A 24,424-nucleotide genomic window follows, 5' to 3' on the forward strand; every position below is an offset into this window, starting at 1 on the left:
AATAAAAAAAGTAAAACATTACTAACATCAATTAGTACTTAAAAATTAGTCAAATAATTTGATAATAGTAATAATTTTCTTCATGATAATAATACTACGTCTACAATCATCATTTCAATTTATTAAATTTTGGATTTTTTTTAACTCACATGCGATTTATTAGTTTGAATATTAATCTCTTTTTCATTCAAACTCACATGTTTCACATATTATCTTTCAAACTATAAAAGCCTTGTATTGCCCATTGAAGACTTAAGTATATATAAGTTGGGGGTGGGTGGGTTGGTGCGGGGGAGAAAAAGAAAAGAGTCTTTTTCCTTTATTCAATTTAATCCAATTATGCAATTCCTTCTAAGGAATTTCACAAAAGTAATCATACACATCAAACAAAAACGAAATAAATAAAAGACAACTTTCAAATAGAATTAAATAAATTGTGTATGATTAATCAAACTTATAAATTACATAATTTCACTATAAAATAAAAATAATGCTACACATATCGTTTATTAAAATATCTGTAAAATATACATATATATATATATATATTGATATTATTTAAAAAAAAATGAAAACAAATAAATGAGCGGTCAACACCGGGCAGAAGGCCACAGCAGCCGCAGGTAAGGGCCCAGGGGGCGTGCCCCTCTCAACTTCTCTCTCTTTTTTCTTTTTTTTAATTTAAAATTTCTTCATATTGTATTTGTATTTCTAAAAGGAATTTTAAATAACAATAAATATGTGCCCCTCAAAATAAAATAAAAAAATAAATGGCTACCATTTAATGGAGGGTAAACATATTAAAAACCGAAAAAAAAAATATAATAAATAAGATTAGTGCTTTTAAATTTTCTTTTATCATTTATAATAATTTATTTCACCATTTCTATATCTTATTACAATATCTCAATTATACATGTAAGTGATTTATTTATTAAATGAATCTCATTTTACAGGGCTTTTGGAGTTTAAAAATGATATTTTCACACATTTAATTAGGATTGAAGCATATATAATTTTTATTTATTTATTTTTTTTGGGGATAAAGTTTGGAACCAGTACAACTAAAACTTTTCAAAAAAAATAATGGCTTTGAAAAAAAATAATGTCTTAAAGAGTCCTTTTTTTTTTTTTTAAATAAAGTCTAAAATAGTCATTCAAACATTTAGTTTTAGTAATAAAGTGGTGTACGTGTAACGAGCAGCAGGGTTACCATTAATAAATGTCAAGATATTAGAAAAAGTTGGTGACAATTTTCAAAAGCGTGTGAATTTCGATATAGTTACTGCAAAACACGAGGGATCTTGAAAATTTTCAGCCAAAAAAAGAGGGATCTTGTTTAAAGACAACCAAATCCCAATGTTATAAAAATGGACTGTAAATTAAAATAATTATTATTGTAGGCTTCACATGGATGATGAAATTATTTGCCGGGTTATTTCGAAAAATAGGCATATTGTAATATGATTTTTGAAAAATAGTAAAAAAAATTTTTTTAAAAAAATTAGTCATTTTGGGACAAAAATATCTTTGATAAAATTAAGAATTACATAAAAGGTTTTTTTTTACCCTTTTCTTCTTCCTCTACACAGCCGTTCATGTAAAGGTTTCTCTAACATGCCACTCTTTGCATCTCATCTCCTCTCACTCTTTTTTTTTTTTTTTTGTATTTTTTCATATCTAAAACTACCCTCAGGTAAAAATTTTATATTTTTTCTTATTAGATGAAAGTAAGAAAATATGTGTTTTTTTTTTTCTTTTTCTATTTTTTCTTGTATTTTTTGTTAGTTTTGGAATTTTTAAGCTTTTTATTTAATATGGGTATGCAAGAAATTAATTTATGAGCTGTTATATGTAATTTTAAAGATATTTAGGTGGCATAAACTTTGAAAATGGAAGAAAATTTTTGTAAAACTGAAAAATTACGAAAAACAATAAAAATGGAGGAAATTTGGCGAAAAAGATGAACTTCCGCCATTTTCCTCCAGTTTGTTAGTTTTCTGCTAATTTTTTGTCAAGTTTCCGCTAGTTTTCCTCCAATTGTCCGCCAGTTTTTCGCCAGGAGGAAAAAGCTATATTTGGCCCCAAAAAAAAAAAACATAATCAACTTTTTTAATATAGTTAATATGTTTGTTTAGTATTATTCAAAATTTTATATATTTATTGATTTAGTTTAACGTTATTCATTTAATTTTGTAGTAAAATGGAAGATGATGATATTGTAATTGCGGTTTTATACAATGGAACATTGATACAAAATAATGGTGGTAATTGGGAATATCGAAATGGTAAAAATATAATGGTTTCCGTCGGCAAGAGATGCACAAAATCAGAATTAGAGGATAAGATTTTCAATTCTATTGAGATAGATCGAAATGAATATTTGCTAAAGCTAAAATGGATATATGGACGATGTGCAAAAAAGTTGGATTCTACAGAAATACGCTGTGATAGGGATGTGAAATGCTTTTTTCAAGAAGTGAGGAATGGAAGGATGACAATGATGCGGCCTCCATTGTATGTTGAGGTGATTTTGAAAGTTGAATATGTATGTAGAAATGTTCATCAAACAGCATTTGCTTCGGATAGTGGGAGTAATCTTCATTCTTTTTCTTGTCCTCCAATTGGAGTTCGTCTATCACAAGTTTCCGGTACTGAACCTATTCAGGCTACATCTCAGGAAATTATGGTTCAAGAAACTCAGTTTAGAGATCAAGTTGATGTTCGTGGGGCCTGGACATCATTTAACATCCATGAAAGAGTTGATGTTGGAGGTGACTATGCTGAATGGTTTCCTAACGATGAGGAGTATAAGCAGTTGCATAATATTGATGATGATGAGAATTACAATGCAGCAGGGGATGATGTTGATCATAATGATATAGATTTTGATCATAAGTTGCCGGACAATGATAATGATATGCATCCTGAAATAAACAATGAAGGAGTTGATGATGTTAGGGTTCATCGTGCTACAAGTGACCACATGTCATCGAGCAACAGAAGTGGTTCTATGGCCATATTTTCGTCAAAGTTCACTGGCTGTGAGAGCATAGTAGTTGGACAATTATTTCGTAACAAACATGACTTACAGAATAAACTGAGTATCTATTGCATGCGAGAAAACAAGGAGTTCAAGGTGACACGGTCAACTACACAACGGTATAAGGTTGTATGCTTGGAAAATACTTGTAAATGGCGACTACGTGCAATCACATTTAAAAATGGAGAAATATTTGTTGTGAGAATTTTTGATAATGTACACAGTTGCTCATTAGATATCGTGCATCGAGAACATAAGCAGGCCAGTAGCTGGGTTATCGGGCAATGTATCAAATCTAAATATGAAAGTATTGCACGTGTTTACAAACCCAAAGAAATTCAACATGATTTTTTTCAGAAATATGGGATGAATATAAGCTACAACAAAGCATGGAGAGGTAAAGAGTATGCATTTAACAGTGTTAGGGGATCTTCAAAGGAGAATTTTACTAAGTTACTTGTCTACTGTTATGAGTTAGTATCGAAGAACCCTGGGACTGTTACACATATCAAAATAGACGATAATAACAATTTTGTATATTTCTTTATGGCGATTGGAGCAAGCATTAGGGGATTTAAATCCCATATAAGACCCGTGTTGGCTGTTGATGCAACTACATTGAAAGGGAAATACAAAGGGTACATGTATATTGCATCGGGCATGGATGGCAATAAGCAAATATATCCTTTGGCTTTTGGCATTGGAGATGGAGAGAACGAGCAAGCATATACATGATTTTTCCAAAATCTCAAGGATGCCATCGGAGATTTTCCGGATTTGGTGTTTGTGAGTGATAGACACCCCGCTATTGAAAGGGCATTACGCAAAGTTTTTCCCAATGCATACCATGCGTTGTGCACGTACCCATATAAACAGAAATATTAAAGCAAATGGACATGCGAAAGATGAATCAATAATACAATATTTCATGCTCGCAGCTAGTGCATATTTGGTTGAAGATTTTGAGTTTTATATGGGGCAAATTGACGCAAAAAACAGTATGGCTGCCCAGTACATTCGATCATGTGACCCTACAAGGTGGGCACATTCTCTTTGTCCATGTAGAAGGTACACTATCATGACTACCAATATTGCAGAAAGCTTGAATGGCATTTTGCTAGATGCTAGAAAGATGCCAATAGTAGCATTAATAGAGCACATACGGGATTTACTGCAAATGTGGTTTTATGAGCGACATACTGCAGGTGTAAAATTGACGAAGCCTGTAATTGACCATATGGAAGAGCAACTCAAACTACGAAATTTGGAGTCCATCGGACTACGTGTGAAAGCCATTAATATGCATGAATTTCTTGTGGAATGTGGGAGTTTGAGGGGTACAGTTAATCTCCAATAAAAAATATGCTCATGCAAAGTCTTCGATCTTTATCAATATCCTTGTGATCATTGTATTGCCGCTTGCAAAGACCGCAAAATTGCTCCTTATGGCATGTGTTCTCATTACTACACCGCAGATGCATATCGTGCAGCTTATGCTGAGTCCATTTACCTTTTGTTAGATGAAAAACAGTGGCATACCCCGAATGACGTGGCAAGTCGGATTGTTCTTCCACGAAGATGGACACGTAGGCGAGCCGGTAGGCCGAGGATGCAACGCATACCATCTGAAGGTTAAGATGTTATTGGACGTAGATATAGCTGATGCAGTGGTGTTGGACATTATAGGCAGAGATGTACGAATCCATTGCCTTATGCTTCGAATTAGAAAGTTTTAATTTAGTGTTATGGTTTAATATGTTTTGAGAATTATTTCATATATTGGATATAATATTTTCTACTCCACGGTGGAAGATTTATTAGCAATCTTTTTTTTTTTTTTGAATTTAATCCCAAATGAAAAGAGGCTTTCTGGAGTTGATTTTAAATCTTTAATTTACATATCATTTTATGAAATGTCCAAATGATTTTGAAAAGAAAAACAAACATATATCATTTTTTCTTTTATTTAAAATGGTTATTGATTTTAAATGTCAATACATTTTTTGTTAATTCCATCTTCATCTTATATAATATTTGTCTTCACTCTCAATTTTTGTACTACACTATTAACTTAAATAATCTACTAGAAATTAATTTTCCAAGTAGAGGAAATTAGTTTCTGATAGAAGTAAAAATTATTCAACAATTTCCGCTTGGAGGAAATTTTTTCCAACATGAGGAAAACTATTTCCGCTTGGAGGAAAAATTTTTCGCTGGCGGAAATTTATCCAGAGGCTTCAATTGATCTCCATATGGTATTTTTGACTGGAGGAAAATTTTTCCGCCTAGAGGAAATATTTTCTGACAAGCGGAAAATTTTTTAAAATTTGCAATTGAGCTCGTAAGACGTTTGTGTATAACGGAATTCTAATAGATAACTTACATCAATACCACATCGTTATCTTTGTAAAATGAACATTATAAGCCACCATTATCTTTACAATTAAAAGGTTAATATAATAAAAAATATGCATATATAAACATGACAATAGTAAAGAAAAATGCATCACCACCCAAATCATATACTTAGTTCTTTGTTGTAAGCCTCATGAGCATACTTCCTCCTGAAGAATGCGATGTCATATTGTGTGAAACTCAATGGCAATATAACATAAAAAAACTCCATAAAATCTTGTAATGTTGAAATCTAACCCATGGCATCAAATTCACTTCTTATACATCTCAAATATTGGGATAAAGTCGTCAAAGAATTTGGAATTACCTACAAAAACAAGTATAGCAGAAATAAATATAAAACACCTCTTATCAGAAATTATGTAAATCCCAAGCCAAAGACATAAAAGCCAAAGAAACGAAAATTAACCAAATCAAAAATTTTCAAACTTACATTAGAAGGCAAAAACCCCAAAGAAAATGCAGCTGAATGGCCAAAGGCACCATGTAATCTATCTGATGGAACCCTCATGCCAGCATGTTCAAGTCGTAGCTATGCTGTGTCAAACATTCCAGTAGCATCTACTATTCTTTCAGGCCTTTGAGAGCCATGTTCCTTTAACATCCAACCACCACAGCAAAAAGTAATTAATTCAAGCTTAAAAATCTAATGATATTTTCACAACTACCTATACATGTATGCCTGCATTCTTGCATGTATCCTTTAAATCTGTTAAAAGTCAAAAGACAACCTCTTTTATTTTTTTTATTTTTTATCTCCATGAGTGACCCTATATTTCTTTTAAATTTTAAGTCAAGCCATGGCTTGATATTTCAATGTTACCATTACTTTTGGGTTTTTGCTTTTTTAATTTCTTTTGAAAGAATGGTTACTTTGGGTACGCACCTCTATATGGATCTGTGTTAGTGTTGACTTGAGAGAGAGAGAGAGAGAGAGAGAGGTCTGGCGAACATTACATTTCACACATAATATCAGCAACGCAAGCTATAGTAATTAGCTTCTGAACTTGCCCTGAAATCAAACGCTTCATTGCCATTTCTAACATTTGAAAGTCCTATTGACCCAAGAACAATAGAGACAATCTGCTTAGAAGCAAAATCGAAGGAATATCACATCATGAGCCATAATGGCGATCTATCTTTGTGAATTTATGGTCAAATGGAACAATCTATATTTAACTCCTCTAAAAAATTTCTAGATCAAATCATGTTTAAAAATGTGAAAAATTCAAGCTAGGACATCAGAGTTTGCATATGACAATGACTCATCACACATATGAAGAAAATACATATTTCATTTTATATATCAATTATCAAAGACAGAGAACTAGATAAGTAGATACCATGTACTAAATAGTTAAGCAAGAACAAGGATAGACAATGGTTAGCACAAACCTCCTACTTTGGTCCCAATTTAATATACTAGAGTGAATCAACTGCAACTAGTGTAGGTTCACAAAGCTTTATAGAAGCATGTAGATCTTTCAGATGCCCCATTTAGGCTCACTAAGTAGACCTGTAGCAAGAAAACATTTATTGATATTAGACTCAAAATGTTAGCATTTACACTGGCCGGTAAATTTTAGGCTACATATAGGAAACATGTTTAAATAAGAAGAAATAATAAAATACATATAAAAGAAAAAAAGACAGATAAAAGCCAGTTAATGAATAAAGTTTATTTTTTGGAAACAATGCCACTTACCATATTCTATCTTAAATCCATCTTCTATTACCAAATTTAAATAACAATATCAATAGAGAAATTGAATTTGGCCCCAAAGAAAATTATAATGATCAATCGTAAGGAAATCAACATGGATTTAATAACACAAGTGATGCTACCAAAGAAAAGTATATAAGAGATGTTTATTCTTTCAATACTTTGATACCATGTCAACTAGAATTATATCTTGTTGTACATATTTCTCAACCTTAATCACAGTATGTCATTATATAATACCATATAGTAATTTTGAAAGCTCCTTCCATGCTGGAAAAAGCGTGAAACTGCAAATGCTAGAACCTCAACAGGTCTATGAGGTAATCTTCCACCCCATGACGTATGCCTACATTATAAAATACAGATTGTTAAGTTACCCATAATAAATAAAAACTTATTTATTTTTTAAAAAAATACCATTTAACCAAACAAAATAAACAATATTCAACACAACATAATAATAATGTCTAAATCATACCATCCATCCCAATCTTCTGTCCAAATAGTTGGTTTGTTAAAGGAATTTGGTTGTAGCCATCACATTAATATCCATTACACGCGTCAAACTATTTATCAACAAAATAGTACTTGCTCCAGTTAGTTTGTATCATCAATAAACTCTCAAGGGATTTCACATATCTCATTCCCTAGTGCAATAATTCATAAGCATTGGTTTTGTAAAACTAAAACACATAAAAATCTATAGCTAAGATCTTCCAATGTTGTTCAAATCATCAATCTACTTGCACATTACCCAAATGAAGAAAATACATATTTTGTTTTATATATATAAATTATCAAAACAGAGAACTAGATAAGTAGATACTATGTACTAAATAGTTAAGCAAGAACTCTTATAGACAATGGTTAGCACAAACCTATATTTCTTTATTAAAAAAAATTTAAAAAAATAATAAAAAAAGAAGAACCTTGGCAGATCCAAGCGTGAAGGCCATCAGTTATTAAGAGGTCGAAATGGGAGTGGAACCAAGTCCCTTTGACGAAGACTTGTTCGGCGGCGTCTTTAGGTTGGAGCTTCAAAATGCAAGGATGATGGCGGTGTGAAGACGACGGCGGCAATGGATTTTTCAAAAGTAAAACAATTCAACACTAATCTAAACGATTTGAAAGGGAAAATAGAAAAAAAAAATATATATATATATATATATATATATATTGTTAAAGGGTATTTTGATCTAAATATGTAAAAAGGTGGTTTTTTTTTTTTTAAAAAAAAAAATTTGTTATTTTTCAATTGTTGTTTTATGATTGGTTATTTTACAAAAAAACCCTTATTTGCCTCTTTATCTTAGACAGCCCAATGTTATGAAATGGAGTCGAGTCCCTAACCATTAAACAGGGGCCCAATTTCCCTCAGAGCTGGATAATCGTAGGTCCAAGTTAAACCGAAAGAACATTTCAATCAAATTTCAAACAAATTCAATGTTGTCTTTTTTTCTTTTTTTCCTCGTCTTAATTTTATTTTCTCTCTCGCTGGTCGAAGTAACAATTTTTAACCCCATAAGGGACACTGTGGAGTCTTTAAAAATAGAAGATTTGCATTTCCCATGCAGACAACTTTCTCCACAAAATAGAAATAGAATACATCCTTGTCATACAGTCATACAGGATGACTTTATACAGACTGAATTGTTCTCAATCAACCCTCACATTAAGAAGACGCACCCAAGAAACAAAGGTGCGCTGGCCAAAATTAGCCTTCCCCAGTATGAAAGGGAAGCCCACAAGCAATATACTAAAACGAGGATGGACATACTACATTTGCTGGGAAACATATGAATACTGTCATACCTGAAATTTTCATTTCCCAAGCCTCTTTTTGTTTGGTAAGAAGTATTAAAATTAAACTACCATTTTAGTCATTAGTATTGGGTTTTTATCATTCATAACCAAAATTTTGAATCGAGCATCAAGGGACTTTTTTGCCTTACGCACCCTTTATACCACCTCAACTCTACAAGCTATATCCAAATTCTATACAACTTCAAGTACTACATATAATATATTAAAATCAATCTGACTAGTTACTCGTGAAAAGCCTACATAAACGAATCTTCATCAAAGGTACCTTGATGCTAATAGTAAAATCACGAATAAACAGCCATTAAAGAAAATCAATGCACCATGGATTCTGGTACAAAATTGTTCACGTAACAATATAAATTCCTTGATATGCAAAACAAAATATCTAAAAATCCCATTAAAAAACTGAATTGACCAACTAGACTACTAAAATATATAATGTTTACCTGGTAGTAAAAACTTTCCATCCTAGGAAGAAAATAACTGAAAAAAAGGAGGAAATATAATATGTCAAAATTATCTCTATTATTACACTCCTCTTCCTCTTCATTCCAAGACTCAAAACGGCCAAAGAAACGGGCAAACACCATAACAAAAAGGAACAAAATAGGTTCTAAAAATCCAAAATAAAAGCTCACTGGGAAACACCCAACCACTTTGAGAAATTCTCAAACTCTGTGTAATCTGAATCCGAGATCATAGTCTGATACCATGCTTTGCCAGCAGCCTTGATTGCTGAAGCCTCCTCCTGATCAAGGATGAAAATAGCACAGAAGCAGTAAATTAGCAACTATTACTCTCCTCAAACAACATAAAATCAACAACCGATTGCTCAGTTTACATCCATCAATTTGAAGCCACTGTAATATTCACATTGAAATCAATATATCTAACAAGAAAAGCAGCAACAATATGTACAAACATGAATCAACAATATTTAGAACATAATCATAACAGAGACAGATATTGCCAATAATACAGAGAAAATCACGCATGGAACAATTGGGTTGAGTAATCATTTCAAGAGAAGCTAAAATGGTAACTTAAATCATAGAAGTGAATACTTTTGTTATTATAACTTAGAGATACAGATTACAATAACTACTATTCTAATATGCATATATTCTTTCTTATCTATTCTCTGTCTGTCCTTTCTTTTCTCCCTTAGCATTTCGGGTTCTATAGACTTTAAACAGTTGAGTCCCAGATACCACCTCGTGCACGCTCTCTTTAATTGGCATTAAACTTCTAACCGGATAACTACACTAAGTGAAGCTTCATCATTTTCTTTTTAATCACTGGATAACTACACTAAGTAAAGCTTCATCACTTCTAGTATTTATCACCAATAATTATAAAACCAAAATCCAATAGTCATTCCAGCATGGCAAAGTACAATAATTCTCTAACCATAGAGAATAGTTGTAAATCCAAAATAATTGTATATATAATGCAGCTTTAGATGTATTAATACCACTTAACCAGACAATATCTAACAACACCGAATAAAGATCATAGAAGAAATAACCAATATGAACTACAACTACAGTAAAAACGAATAAAATAATCAACTTTCAAACATACAGACAGCCAAACAAAAAAAAAAAAGCCTAAGAAATGAATAACAAAATTCTGATAAATAAAAAATGAGGATAAAGTTTAAAACAGAAGCAAGATTATAATACTAAGATATACCTTTGTGATGGGCTTCCTCTTTTTCTCCAGCTTCTCCTTCTTAGCCTTAACACGCTCGGCCTCGGCCAAAAGCGCCATCCTCCTAGCAGTCTTGGCATACGGGTTAAGCTTCAGCAAGCAGTTAAGGTTCTTGAGAGGGTTCTTCTTCAATGGTGCTCTCTTGACGTCTTTCTTGGTCGGCCTAACAACAGATTGAACCTCATCAGAGTTGATGATCCTAGCCAAGTCAGCGTTCACCATTTTCGGCCTGGGAAGGACATAACCCTTCTTCTTCTCAGACGGTTTGTCAAAAGACCCATAAATGGAGTCGAGCTTCTCGAAAGCCGATTTGGTCCAGATGACGAACCTCCCAAGGTGACCACCAGGAGCGAGCTTAAGCAGACTAAGCCTCTCAACGTTAACAATATCAACACCAGGAATGTTCCTAAATGCCTTAACAAGCTTAGCACCTTCCGTACCATACACAATCAGCGGGCCTTTGCGATTGATATATCGGCGATTCCTCATCTTACCCTTACCAGGACGAATCGAGTGGCTGTCTTTAGCTTTCTCGGCATCGGCAGAGGCACCGATCTGCTTCAGAACCTTAAGAGCCGCCGAGGTCTTCTCAACACTCTCGGCGGAATCGCTGATCACCAGAGGCAACTCCGGCACGGTCTCGATCCTATGACCGCGAGCCTGAACAAGCGAAGGAATAGCAGAAGCCGCAATGGCCGAAACGACGGCGTACCTCTTCTGGTTGACATTAATCTTGCGATGCCATCGGCGCCAGATCTTCGTCGGAGCGAACATGCGGCCACCGCGGCACATGTTCCCGAAAGCTCCCTGACCGGCACGGTGGGTGCCACCGCCGGGGACACGGGGGATACGGGATACGGCACGGCCGGTACCCCAGGACTCGGCGGAGGTCTGGTGGCCGGCCTTTTTGCTGACGGCGTAAGGTTGGCGGCTGTTCTTAGAGATGTTGGCGTGGACGAAGTTGACGATGTCGGGACGAATGGAGGCCTTCATGACGTCCGGCAAATGGACGGTTTGTGGGGAGTCGGTGGCCATGTCGCCATCAAGGACTTGAACCGTGACGAGCGGGCGAGCAGCTGCGGCGGCCATTGGTGATGGGTTGGCGGGGGGTAAAGGGGAAAGGGGAAGAGGAAGCTGCGGCTAGGGTTTTGTTTGTACGTAGAGAAAGGAAATGAAGAAGGGTTTCAGTGAGCTTTAAAGTCTAGGGCTTTAACTAGTGTGACTTGGGTTGTTTGGTTGTGGGTTTAGTGGACTCGTGACACGGTTAAAAGGAATCTGGGTAGGGTAGCAATGGATTTATTTATTTATTTGTTTTTTTTTACGAGCACACACACATACACACGCAAGGAGGTTTCCCAGAATTTTGGGCTTTTATTGCCTCTGGCCTATATGAAAATGAAGAAGAAATAATTGGGCTTTGTTTTTCTTTCTTTTTTTTTCTTTTTTTTATTTTTTGTGGAATAACTATTTATATACATGTGAAAAAATAACTTTATCAAATATCAAACATATCTATGATTTTCGGTTGAAAATCAATTTGTCTAAGTAAATAAATTCATTGGTTGAAATTAAATTTTGTTCGTTGAATAGAAACTTCCTTTCTGTAGTGGATTATAAGCTTCAAACATAATCCAAAGAAAATAAAGGATTCATCACAATAATATGAATACATTATGAATTATGTAAATAAATAAACTTGAATGGTAATAATTACATAATCAAGAAATAGCAATTTTCAAGATAAAAGAATTAAAAATACATGGTAGCTGTGAAGTATTCTTTTTAATTCATTTTTCTCTTTCCTTTTGTATATTTTATAGTTACATAGGATAGGCTTAAAAAAAAAAAAAAAATTCATTTAGATTGGCACTTGAGTAGCACATCTTTATCATTAGAATTTTAGAATAAGGGTTCTAGCCAATTCTAGCCAAAAAATAAAATGAAAAAAATGTAAACATCAATATAGCTCCCTCTATTTTTTTATTTTTAGAAGAACTCGTATTTATTTTGAAAAATTTCAGTGTTGCCCCAATGTGTTTTATAAGTTGGCTGATGAAGCAGAATGTTAGGTCTTGAACTGAAATATGCATGAAACGTAAGGGAACTATATTGAAATTTTCTAAAATAAAGATGAATGTTTACAAAAACTGTAAAAAATAAATAAATAAATATTGTACCAACTTGAATATTTTGTCAATCGATGGATTTTAGAATAGGCTAAACAGTCAAAACATATGAAAAGCACCCACACTAACGAGACGAAAACTTACTATCATTATTATTATTATTATTATTATTTTTAAATTATTGTAGTTACACTGCGTTGGCACACAGGCCTTACAAATTGGAAATGGAATTTTCTATAACAAATATAAAAACTACCATAAAATTACCAAAAAAATAATAATAATACTAATAAAAACTACCATAAAAATACAAGATATACATAACTTGTCTGGCTGAAGGCCAAATCAATATAACAGCAACAGCACTAATCATCTTCTTGGGGCCACCAGACAATGAGCTCAATATAGAGCTTGAAAAATCTCAAATTTGGGTTTTTCTTCCGTCAGGATCCTCAAACATTTGGCCTGGCTGTGGCTGCATTCATTGCTAAACTAACATGTCATAACCTGCTGAACTAGGACCATTAAACTTTCGATCCGTGATTCTACCTAAGTAAACAAAACAAAAATCCGGCTAAGTTGTTGCTGATTCTTGACGCCCTGTACTGAAAAGAGAGATGTCCGCATAGCGAGGTAAAAGAATTAGAGGAGAACAAGATAAAGGAAAATGAAGAATTTTGAGAGTTAACAAGAAGGACAAAAAATAATATATATACCAGTCTGCAATTCGTAAGAACCAAGATGTTCAAACAGGCAGATCACTGGTCTGCTTCTCCGTAAGAATTCTTGTAGTAGCTCCCACTGTTTTTGTTGTGACATCATATGATGACAGGACCATTCTCTGAAATGTCGGTGAATGTCAGAAAGTTTACAAATATTCAAGCATAAAAATATAAAATATAAAAAAAAAAATAAAAGAACAGGAGATATATGTTACGGATGTGTGTACTCCTATGGTTATGGTGGCAATAAGCCATCTGTGATTGGTTTTTCCCATTCTGGTAGCTTGAGGAAATTAGACAAACAATGTCAAAGAGAGAATTTGTTGGAGCTTCATAAACTTCGTTTTTAGCTTCTGGCTTGCTTTTGCCTTTATTTTCAGATTGTAGAAATTCCTAAGCTATTGAATTATAGTCTTGTAAACATAGGGTTAACGTAAAGCTTATGATGTTATGATGTCAATAGCAGGTAATCTCATGGAAATAAATCTTTAAAAGAGGAATCCAATCAAATGTATTTTCACTAAAGGTCAAAGATTTTTATCAGAATTCAAAACTTCAAGCCCTCATGTTTTACACTCCATGTTTGATTGTTTTGGAAATCATTTCTAGTCAAACGATGGTTAATTAAGATAGTTTTGAACTCAAAACCATTGAGCTCTTTATTTTTATTTCTGTTGTTCTTTTTCTCCCTTCAATTAGACAAACATGTGCGTTTCCTTCTAATGGCCGTCAGCTCATCACATATAACTAACGTTCAAAACAAAGCCCTTGTCTGGTCATGCACTTAAAACTCGTTTTCTGGGTTTAAAAACCAAAAACTTCATCTTTCAAATAACAATTTTGTAATTTTGAAATTGAAAAGTAGTTTTTAGTACATGTCCAAAGTCCAAACAAGCACAAAGTCATTACAAGAAGACTAAATATGGCTTTTTATCAAAATGTAAAATCCTTCATCAAGCACCAGTAACTAAAGTGAACATATCAATATATTAGAAGCTTGTTATATTGCACATCCAATTCAAAAAGGGCCAGACCCATGCTTTATATAATGTAAATCAGCAAACAATCAAGACTATATGCATATGTAAATGGAGTTATCATCCACAAAAATATACTACCACAGCAAGGAACTCTTAACACTTACAAATTGCTCAAAATCAGGGCTAGATAAGTTTAAGGTAAGGTTTCGCATTAACAACAAAACCTGCACAAATCACCAAACACATCCAACTCTCAGTCATTGTACTTAACAAAGAGAGAAACAAAGAGAGAAACAAAAAGAATAAAGAAAAAATAAAATAAATAAAACAAAATAAAGTAACTTTGGGACCCTTATTACCAATGAAGTTCAATAAATCATGCATCCAACAAACTCATCTACACAAACTAAAATGAAAAATTAATAATGTCTACATGGCAGAAGCTCAAAAAAGGATCCATAGCATATGTAAAATAAACTTGCCCAGTTGCTTAGTTTAAATCCAAAAAACAAGGAGTGATTACAATCGAAGGTAGAAAATATGAACAAATCCTTAAATTAGTCAACATTCTACCATCTTGAAATTATAAATAGGTACCGTTGACTTATTCTTATCTCATGTCTTTTTGATTTACTAAATCTAGCAAGTAACTAGCAATAGAAGCCAACCAGTGAGCTGCTTTCTGAAAACTGCAGTGTTTCAGCCTAAATCCTTCAAACATGAGCTAACCTTCTAAATGTGACTTTCTAAAATACATTTTGTAAACTATAATAACCTAGCAATCCCCTGTCAAAGGCCACTACATATGTATGTCTCTTGTGAATAAATTAATTTTGGTTACTTTTATTCATATCTTTATGAAGCAAGCCATAATAAAAGATATTATATGCTCTTAGTATTATGCCAACAAGGTGGTTACACAATAGCAAAATTTGGTGCTAAAAAATTAAGGATTCTATAAAAGACACTTTCCTTTTGTATAGTCCAAGTCACATTGACGATACTTAGCAGGAACGCTCATGCATCTTTGAATAATTTGGAAATTCTAGAGGCACAAATTCATAGACTTCCAAAATAAGAATTCACCAAGAGCTACTAGCTTACAACATCCCCTGTCTACATTTCTTATCATATTGATTCTGACAAATAATTTTTAGCTTCAAGATGTATGATATTAGACAGACCACACTCTTACACTATCTACAGGAATTGTAGATCTTTCAAAACGGGTAATAGTTTCATTCAACTCACAGTTTCAAAATTAATGGGATCCATCTCCTTGAGCTTCTGGACATGGCCTTTTGTGTCTGGATCAAAAACACTCCCAATGAAGCTATAAACTTCTGCAAAATCAGGAATAGCTGCAAAACATTGATAGAATGAAAGACAGCCCACCAAATAACTTTCAAAAAATTAAAATAAAACAACAATAGAAATTATCATTGGTTGTGTTCTAGACGATTACCATGAAGCACGGGAGGTTTCCCTTGCTTCGGCATCTCGGAACTAGGCAACGTTCTAATTGAGCCTACCATCCCACTAAGATTGCTGTTACTAACCGTTGTAACCCCCTTTGATGCAATATCAGCTGAATCAGTAACGTCGTATGCCATAAGAAGTGCTGGAAATTTGCCTTTATCAAAACTAATCTACCAACTACAATAGTGAAAAAAAGAAAACACACAAGAGAAGTATATATGCATGCCTTCAGTTACATGAAGATTGGCAAATTCTTCCTGCGATGCCATGGCTTTATTTGGTGCAGCATTTATCAGCATCGAAGTATCATCCCAAGGAGGATAACCAGATCCCATGGCATTCATAGATGAAGGATAAGCAAGGGATGCTGGCAATGGCAATAAAACTGCAAGTCCGAGATTTAGCATATTAAGATTATACCCACAAAAAAAAAAAAAAAAAAAAAAGGTTCAGGCTTTGGTAAAAACCACACAATGGCTGTTATCTCTAACAAAACCAACCATTTTTGGATGCCTTTTGAGGGTAAGGATGAGCAGCCTTGCGCTTGGGCCGGGGTGGAGGAACATGTGCTATTGTCCCATTCTTTTGCACTTTTAGGAAGTACTTCTGGGCATGACTTCGAATCTGAGAGGAAATAGATCATTAAGCATTAATAGAATTCACCCAGAGAATATGCTTTGAACTCCACAAAGCTGAATTACCAGCTCCAAACCTGAATAACCGTTTTGGAACCCACAAAATCTTCAATTTTCTTCCAGTCACGGTCAAATCTGAAAAACCCAGAAAATTTCTTTTGGCTTCAAATTTCTGTTCCATGAACTAACAATGTTGTCAAAAATTGTTACATTCATCGCCTTAAATCACATTTTCTCAGTGTGTCAAAATTGTAATTATAGAGTAATAACCAAATCCGACGAAAAGCTTTTTTCAAAGCAGCAAAATCAACATATTTCAACAAAAACAAATAATTAAAAAAAAAAGTGAAAATAATCCAACATCGAAATTGAATGAAATCGAATAAGGAATCAATTCTAAGGGAACAAAAATTGAATAACTCATTTTCCATACATGAAAAATAAAACTGCATAACAGAGAATTGAAGAAGATCATATTATGCTGCGAAAGAGAGAAAGAGAAAAAAGGACTGACAGTTGAAGAGCTTCGAGGAACTTGTCGTGCTCTTCCTCTGTCCAGCTCTCCCTGGACTTGGTTATGGTGTAGGGCTTCCTGACCTTCTTGCCAGAGCCATCTGAAGGAGTTGTTGATTGAGGGTTTGAAGAGTTTGAGGAGTTCATGTTGAAAGAACCACCATTCAGCCTGAAGAAGACGAAGACGAAGAAAACCAGGGAAGCAAAGAAGAAAAGAGAGAAAGAGTGTGTGTTTGTGTTTGTGTTTGTGGCGAGATGTGGCGCGCTGGGCTGCGCGGACTATATGTGGCGGTAGCCGGCAAGTGATTTTAGGCCGCTCAATTATATACCCCACCACCCCGATTTAATCGTTTTTTTCCGTGCCGATTTATTACATTTTATTATATACATATTTTTGAATTTAAAATATTGTTGACTTGTCGTAAAATAAATTCAAAAAACTCTATTCTATAGTTGAAATAAAAATGAAACAATAATTTATTTATTTTTTTGGAAAGTGATCTTATATCAAGTGTGTTGATTAAAAAATTATATACTGTGATAAAAAAAAATAAGGTTGGTTTGTAAGACATACTCACAATTTTTATGAATTTTTTTGTGTTATTCTCAACATATAACTATCAATATTTCATCAATCTAATATATATATATATATATCAATGGTTCCAACAAAAAATTATAAATGAAAATCACATGAATTTGTAAAGCATAAAATGAAATTACAAGAGTTTGATTCGTGAATATGGCATATTGTGTGAAGATAACTCCACGGACAAATTAAAAAAAAATAAAATAAAATCCAAAAGATTAATAATTTTAAAGTAATGTTGGTTTGTGTTTAAATTTTGGAGATACTAAGAACATGGTGCTGAGCAATAATGTTATCGCAACAATTTTTTTTTATTCAACTTGCTTATCAAATATATAGTAAAATAAGCTGTCGTTTTTCTATTAGCTTATATATTAACTTTGTTTATCCTTTTAAAAATTTATTTAATATCAATATTTAGATTATATTAATTTTTCAATAAATAGAGTTATAACATGCTATTTTTGCTATATAAGTCAGTATACAACTTAATATATGTAGCATTACTATCATGAGAATTAAAAGAATACTAAAAGGAAGAAAAAATTATACTTTGATGCCTTGAAATTTAGGAATTATATGATTTAAACTTTGAAATTTAATTTCAACAAATTCAGCCTAAAGTTTCAAAATCTTTACAAATTGCTACCTAAAGTAATAGGAATATTAAAATTAACGGTGCTGATGTCAGCATAAAGTCATATTGATGTCATAATTTATTATTCATAAATAAACAAAATATTTTTAAAAAATTAATTTTTTTATTATTTTCCATTTTATATTTATGATTTTTTACTTGAAAATTTATATCCATTCTTTTTTTATATATTATATTATTAATTTAATAATCTAAAATACTTATAATATTATTTTAATAATGTAAAATGCTTATAATATATAAATGATATAATAAATATTTAATTTTTTAAAACAAATTTAAAAAATGAAATATATTAACAATTTAATGATAACAAATTAATAAATTAAATGCCTAGTGTTCTTTGATATTTGGAGATTATATATTATTTGTACAGTTGAACCTTCTTTATAGGCACTTCCACTTCTTCAATAGTTAATTAGTTGACTTGTTGAACCTTGAGCTAATAAGATATGTGATGGTTTATTATTATAATTTATAGTGAGTTTTTTTTTTTTTTTTTGGGGGGGGGGGGGGGGGAGCGCTCATCGTATCAAAATATTTAATAAATTATTTTAATTTTTAATTAAGTATATACATAGGTAAATAAACTAACATTAAAAAATTATAGGTAATTATATCTATATTACTGTACCTATCAAATCTATTCATCTAACAATAACATAATATTTGTCAAAGATCTTGAAATATAGAATTGCTACATTTTTGTATATACATATACCATCTTAAATAGTTTGGAGAACAAAAAATAGTTTAGATAAATTTTCAATATGATTCAACTATTGGGTGATGTCTCATTGTTTTTACAGTGATTTTTATAACAACGAATTATATTTGTGCTAATATAGGTGAGACTGCCTAGGACCTTTGAAAAGCATAGTCCCTCTGTAAATTTAAATTTTATCATATATTTAAATTTATTCATGTAAAAAATTAGTTTGTTTTTATCTAATCGTTTGAAGTAGATTAGAGGCTTTTTTATAGTAGAATATTTTTAATAATAATTCAAATAGTAAATATTAATATTAAATTAGAATAAGTTTACAATTGTCTCTTAGTATAAAATTCTTTTTCTTCTTCGAATAATTCCGATTTCCATTATAAAAAAGAAAGGGATTTTTTTTTCATTTAATAACAAAAATAATTAATATATTTTTATTTCAAATTATAAAAATTATTAACGTTTATAAAAAAATTATTAATATTATTTCTAACATAATAAATTTAAAAGCCTCATTTTCATTTTCAATATAATAAATTTAACAAGCCTAATTTTGTACTTTATCTTAGGCACCGTATTGAATTAACACAAAAATATATTTACAGCAAAACGACTTGTATTCAATAATAAAGTTGTATAAGAAATAGATGTAACATTATCCAAAACAAATAAATTTTACTTTGTAATATTTATTCATTTTATTTATGACATAGATGCTTTTTTTTTTTTATGACGTAGATACTTAAAAAAAAAAAAAAAGTAGCGAGTAAGTCGTGAAGCGCCGCCGAGGAATTAAAAAAATCGTGTGACCAAACAGGAGTTCGGGTCCCACCACAGATTTGTGATGCTATGTGAGAGTCATTCCTGTCCACTCGTCGTGTCATTTTGAACCAAGCGTTCGTTAAATTTTGATTCTGAAAAAGCTGATCTGGAATTAGGCCTTGATGTCTAAAAGCTTAGCCACTGATCCAACGGCTGAGAACGTTTTTATTTCGTGTGTGTGGTGGATAACGTGGACGACGACTTGTTAGAGACCCCAACTGTCCTTGCCAACTTTTTCATCGGTAAGGATCTTCCGACACGTGGCTTCAGATTACCCACTTGTAATTACCAACTTTTTGAGTTAGGCCCGACCAGCCTGCTTGCCGACCACGGCCGAGCACATATTTTAGCTTGGGGGGGACCTGAAATGGCCCATTGTACATGTTCTAAACCTTTGTCGTAGGGTTTCATCAGGTATGGGCTGGACCACGGTGCTTAATTTGAAGCTCCAACTATGTTTGTTCCATTGAGTGAAAAAATACCTGGAAAAAGACAGGGGAATATACGTTTATGCCCCCTTCTGTTTATTTTAATAGCTATCAAGTTTATTATTTGTTGATAAATTAATGTAACTTAAAAAATAATGAAAAGTGAATTAGATAAGATAATATTATATCATTTGGCATTTAAATTTAAAATTAATAAATAAATTTGGTGACACTAATATCATTGTTATTTATTTAAATTTTTGGCATAATTTCTCCATAATTTCTATAATTATTTTTTGGATTTTACCTCTCTATTTCTCAAACAATACAACTCCTGTCCAAAACTTCACATTATGCTTCTTTTAATTGCAAACCTAAATGGATCAAAACATGATTGCCTTATGATTATACCTCTATTTAAAAATAAATAACGTCTTCACATGCAATGCACATGCATTTAAAAGGTAATTAAAAAGCCAGCATTTGATTTTAAATTGGTGGTGCATCATTTACAAACTTCCAAGTGTTAGTGCTAATTTGATATAACACAGATAAAATGCAAACATATTAAACCCTAAAGAAGATGATGCCAAAAAAAAAAAAAATTTAATTATTTTTGTTTTTTTTTTTTGGATAAACCATTTAATTATGAGTCTTACTTTTTATTATTATATTTTTATTACAATAAATCTTCACATTATGCTTCTTTTAGATGCATACTTATATGGATCAACACATAATTGCCTAATGATTATACCTCTATTTGAAAATGGATAACCTCTTCACATGCAATGCACATGCATATAAAAGATAGGTAAAAAGCCAGCATTTGATTTTAAATTTGGTGGTGCATCATTTACAAACTTCAAAGTGTTAGTGCTAATTTGATACAATGTAGATAAAATGCAAACATATTAAACCCTAAAGAAGATGATGCCAAAAAAAACATTTAATTATTTTTGTTGTTTTTCTGATAAACCATTTAATTATGAGTTTTACTATTTATTATTATATTTTTTATTACAATAAAAGAGAGAGGGGATTTTTCATCCAAATTAAGGATTGAGCTTTAAATTTAAAAGTGTACTTTCAATTGTATAACTATTAGATTAAACTTATGAGTACTTGTTTTTTGGAGATATACTATCATTGGTGTAACTACTGGACTAAATCTATAAGTACTTGTTATTTGTTATTAATGGAACCATTGCTTACATATCTATTATGCATTGGTTGCATTTAATTTTGTAATTATTTTTTATTTTAAAATAATAAACTCTTTTAATAGCCACTCAAATTATAACAGTTAATTATGCTATTACCAACCTCTCGTGTTTGCTTTTTACCAATTAATTACAATTATTACAAATCGCAATTGTATTTTTCAATATTATTCAATAATCTTCTGATTTTTTAATTATTAAAAGCAACCAATAAAAAACTGACAAATAACTTTAATTTGATTAGATTTATAAAACTAAAAATAGAGGTAAATAATAAACTTTTAGATAGAATTTAAATATAATTACGATGAAATTAGAAAGGTTTAAATAAAAATTGTCTTTTTCTTTAATTATTGGATAAAGGGCCAGAAAAGGCATATCAAATATAAAAAATCAGATAATACTTGTTGCGAATCAGGTGGTCTACTGAAGCAGTTGACTCCAAATTCAACGGGGGTTGGGCTAGCAAAATGAGGACACGTGGCGAATATGAGATGACGTGGATGAATAAGAGGCCGGAAATATCCCGACTTGCGATAAGAGGTGGTATCCTAAAAAAGAAAAAGAAGAAAATTCCGTGCGATGAATGCAGCGAATTGTGTAGTGGAATCTTGGTTTTGGATGCCAATGGATATTCAAACTCGAATCGGAACCCTATCCTCTCGTACTTTCTGCTCCAGAAAACTACCTTCTGCTTCTTCTTTTTCATCAAACTGGACCCAAAAGTTTCTGTGTTCCAGAAAGGATTCCCAAGAAAACCAACAAAACGGTGACAATGAAGGTACCCTCCTTTTTCGCCCACCTTATCCAATACTCGATCTTCAAGTCCTTCCTACTTTTTATTATTATTATTATATATTTTTATAATTTGTTAAATATATAGTGTGAAATGGACGCTGTTTGTGTGAAATTTTTTATTTGGATTCAGTTTCATGCTTGATTTAAATTTACAATTGTAGTTCCTTAATGGAGTGGTGTGTGTGTATATATATATATATAATTTGAACTGATGATGTGTGAGTTATTGATTTATTGAATGAGAATGTTAATGATGAATGATTTTGCTTATGTTTTGCTAATTTTGTTCCAGGGCATTGTTGGGTTTACAATACAAGCAAAAAGTGTAATGAAAGTAGTAGAGTAGTGCATATAGCATGCTTCAGTTTACCAGAAGTCTTTGTCTTGTAGGAGTAACTTCACAAACTCATTCACCACCCCAAAGAAATAATAATAAAAAATTAAAAAAGAAAAATTTGTGTTCCTGTTATATAATTCATGCAAATGGATTGAGAATTGTTATATAATTCATGCAAATGGATTGATCATTATTTAGTGTATTTGTTATTTAGATGAAAGGGTTTCTCGACAGGTTCATAAAAAACGAGGTACTCTTCTACAGAGCGAATTAATGAAATAAATGCAGGCAGACATGTAATATTTTTTTTGAGATGCTGGTTCTGCCAATATGTTCATCATCCTTTTATGTTGTAAATTTTCCCATTGGAAGAATAATAATGCTTAGATAAGTCTGGAATTGTGTCTTTGTTTAGGTCTCTTATATTTAGTTGTTGGAAAAGTATAGGTGACCCTGCTCACCCATTTCAATTTTATGTACCAAAAAGGAACAAGAATTGGTGACTCTCCTCCTCCCATGCAATAAAGATCATAAACAAGAACACTTATTTTCATGGCCATCGCTTCTAAATTTTGACTCCTTAATATTACATATATAAATATATATATATATATATATAATTCTAATGATAATTTAGCCAATACATCTCTTCCATCAAGGGGGATCTGTTAGCCGAAATGCAAGTATTCGCTGTTTCACCCTTGCAGCCTAGACAATTACTCGTCAAGATGCCCTGTGTTTTTAGTTGTCGGATACTACCCACTTTCTTGAAAACTTTCTTTTAGGAAGAGTCCCGCGCTGCATTTGTCTCATAAATGCATTTTTATTTATGACACAATAATTTTCAGTCTCCCAGCTCCCTGCCCCACTTATATGTGATGTTTTTGAAGCTATCCACAGCATGTGCCTGCATTTGACTAAATAAATGAATTTCATGCATACTAAAACTGTTGTGATTACAAGTTACTATATTGGAATTTATATATCTTTGACAAATTTCTGAGTATGATAAATAATGAGGTAACTATAAGTAAATGTAGGCATAGTTTGTGGTCATTTTCTTATTAAGTCTGCTGAAACTTTAATATCATATACTGTATAAATGAGAAAAAAACTTTATATACTGTATCCTATAATATGACTAGTTCTTATAAATGTCTTTGTGTTATCCTATAATATGACTAATTCTTATAAATGTCTTTGTGTTTGCACTGCTGCTAGAACACAATAATTCATATCAAAACACTGTTTTCTGCAAGTATCTCAGGTGATAAATACTCGACAGATTGGGACAAGGCTTGGTCAAGCTTCAGGAAGCAAGGGAAGAAAAAAACCCTCTTCTCACAGTTCTCTCCAAACAAGTACGTGAGCTGGAATCCTAAGCGTTCAAATTATCCTTTGTCCGAGGAGGTTGATCCCATCAAGAGAACAGAGAGGTCAAACCTTATGTTGTGGACTAGCCCCAGGTTTACTCTAGTAGGAGCCATTATATTAGTTACATTCCTTTTGGTGTACACCATTCTTGCACCAGTTAAGTGATATCACTCAAAATTTTTTACAATCCGAGAAGCAGGTCTGTGCTTCTAAAGTTGTGATCACATATATGTAGATATGGGAGTACGGAAGAAAATTGTATATGTACTAAAAAATGAATGCAGCTTAATTATTTCTTCAA

General features: G+C 32.2%; 3 protein-coding genes and 1 long non-coding RNA gene across 10 annotated transcripts; 1 reads left to right on the forward strand and 3 right to left on the reverse strand.

Annotated features, from left to right (window-relative positions):
- Nucleotides 1-5,427: 5,427 nt before the first annotated feature.
- Nucleotides 5,428-8,284, reverse strand: LOC107419215 (uncharacterized). Of its 3 annotated transcripts, XR_009634921.1 has the most exons (6): nt 8,111-8,284; nt 7,422-7,527; nt 6,854-6,974; nt 6,345-6,541; nt 5,892-6,053; nt 5,428-5,765 (listed from the first exon to the last, which is right to left on the reverse strand). It is a non-coding gene; the product is annotated as an uncharacterized LOC107419215 (long non-coding RNA). The 3 variants fall into 3 exon arrangements; XR_007238647.2 differs by lacking the exon at nt 6,345-6,541; XR_009634922.1 differs by lacking the exons at nt 6,345-6,541; nt 8,111-8,284 and adding an exon at nt 7,660-7,812.
- Nucleotides 8,285-9,306: 1,022 nt separating this feature from the next.
- Nucleotides 9,307-11,908, reverse strand: LOC107432909 (large ribosomal subunit protein uL4). The gene is made up of 2 exons (XM_048465010.2): nt 10,701-11,908; nt 9,307-9,753 (listed from the first exon to the last, which is right to left on the reverse strand). Exons 1-2 carry the CDS (start codon nt 11,805-11,807, stop codon nt 9,640-9,642), a joined length of 1,221 nt encoding a protein of 406 aa, XP_048320967.2. The 5' UTR covers nt 11,808-11,908; the 3' UTR covers nt 9,307-9,639.
- A 1,066-nt stretch (nt 11,909-12,974) lies between these two features.
- LOC125419308 (protein REVEILLE 8) lies at nt 12,975-17,475 on the reverse strand. Of its 5 annotated transcripts, none has more exons than XM_016044123.4 (9): nt 17,175-17,474; nt 16,738-16,795; nt 16,526-16,649; nt 16,252-16,410; nt 16,012-16,134; nt 15,798-15,907; nt 14,711-14,770; nt 13,561-13,685; nt 12,975-13,449 (listed from the first exon to the last, which is right to left on the reverse strand). In XM_016044123.4, exons 1-8 carry the CDS (start codon nt 17,318-17,320, stop codon nt 13,590-13,592), a joined length of 876 nt encoding a protein of 291 aa, XP_015899609.3. In that variant the 5' UTR covers nt 17,321-17,474; the 3' UTR covers nt 12,975-13,449; nt 13,561-13,589. The 5 variants fall into 5 exon arrangements, with proteins under 5 accessions (XP_015899609.3, XP_015899607.3, XP_015899606.3 ...); XM_016044121.4 differs by having other exon boundaries at nt 12,975-13,444; nt 16,012-16,167; XM_016044120.4 differs by having other exon boundaries at nt 16,012-16,167.
- Nucleotides 17,476-22,141: 4,666 nt separating this feature from the next.
- On the forward strand, nt 22,142-24,424 carry LOC125419698 (uncharacterized). Its single transcript, XM_016044129.4, has 2 exons — nt 22,142-22,395; nt 24,017-24,424. Exons 1-2 carry the CDS (start codon nt 22,197-22,199, stop codon nt 24,286-24,288), a joined length of 471 nt encoding a protein of 156 aa, XP_015899615.1. The 5' UTR covers nt 22,142-22,196; the 3' UTR covers nt 24,289-24,424.

Source organism: Ziziphus jujuba, chromosome 11, assembly GCF_031755915.1.
Source record: "Ziziphus jujuba cultivar Dongzao chromosome 11, ASM3175591v1".
NCBI lineage: Eukaryota > Viridiplantae > Streptophyta > Magnoliopsida > Rosales > Rhamnaceae > Ziziphus > Ziziphus jujuba.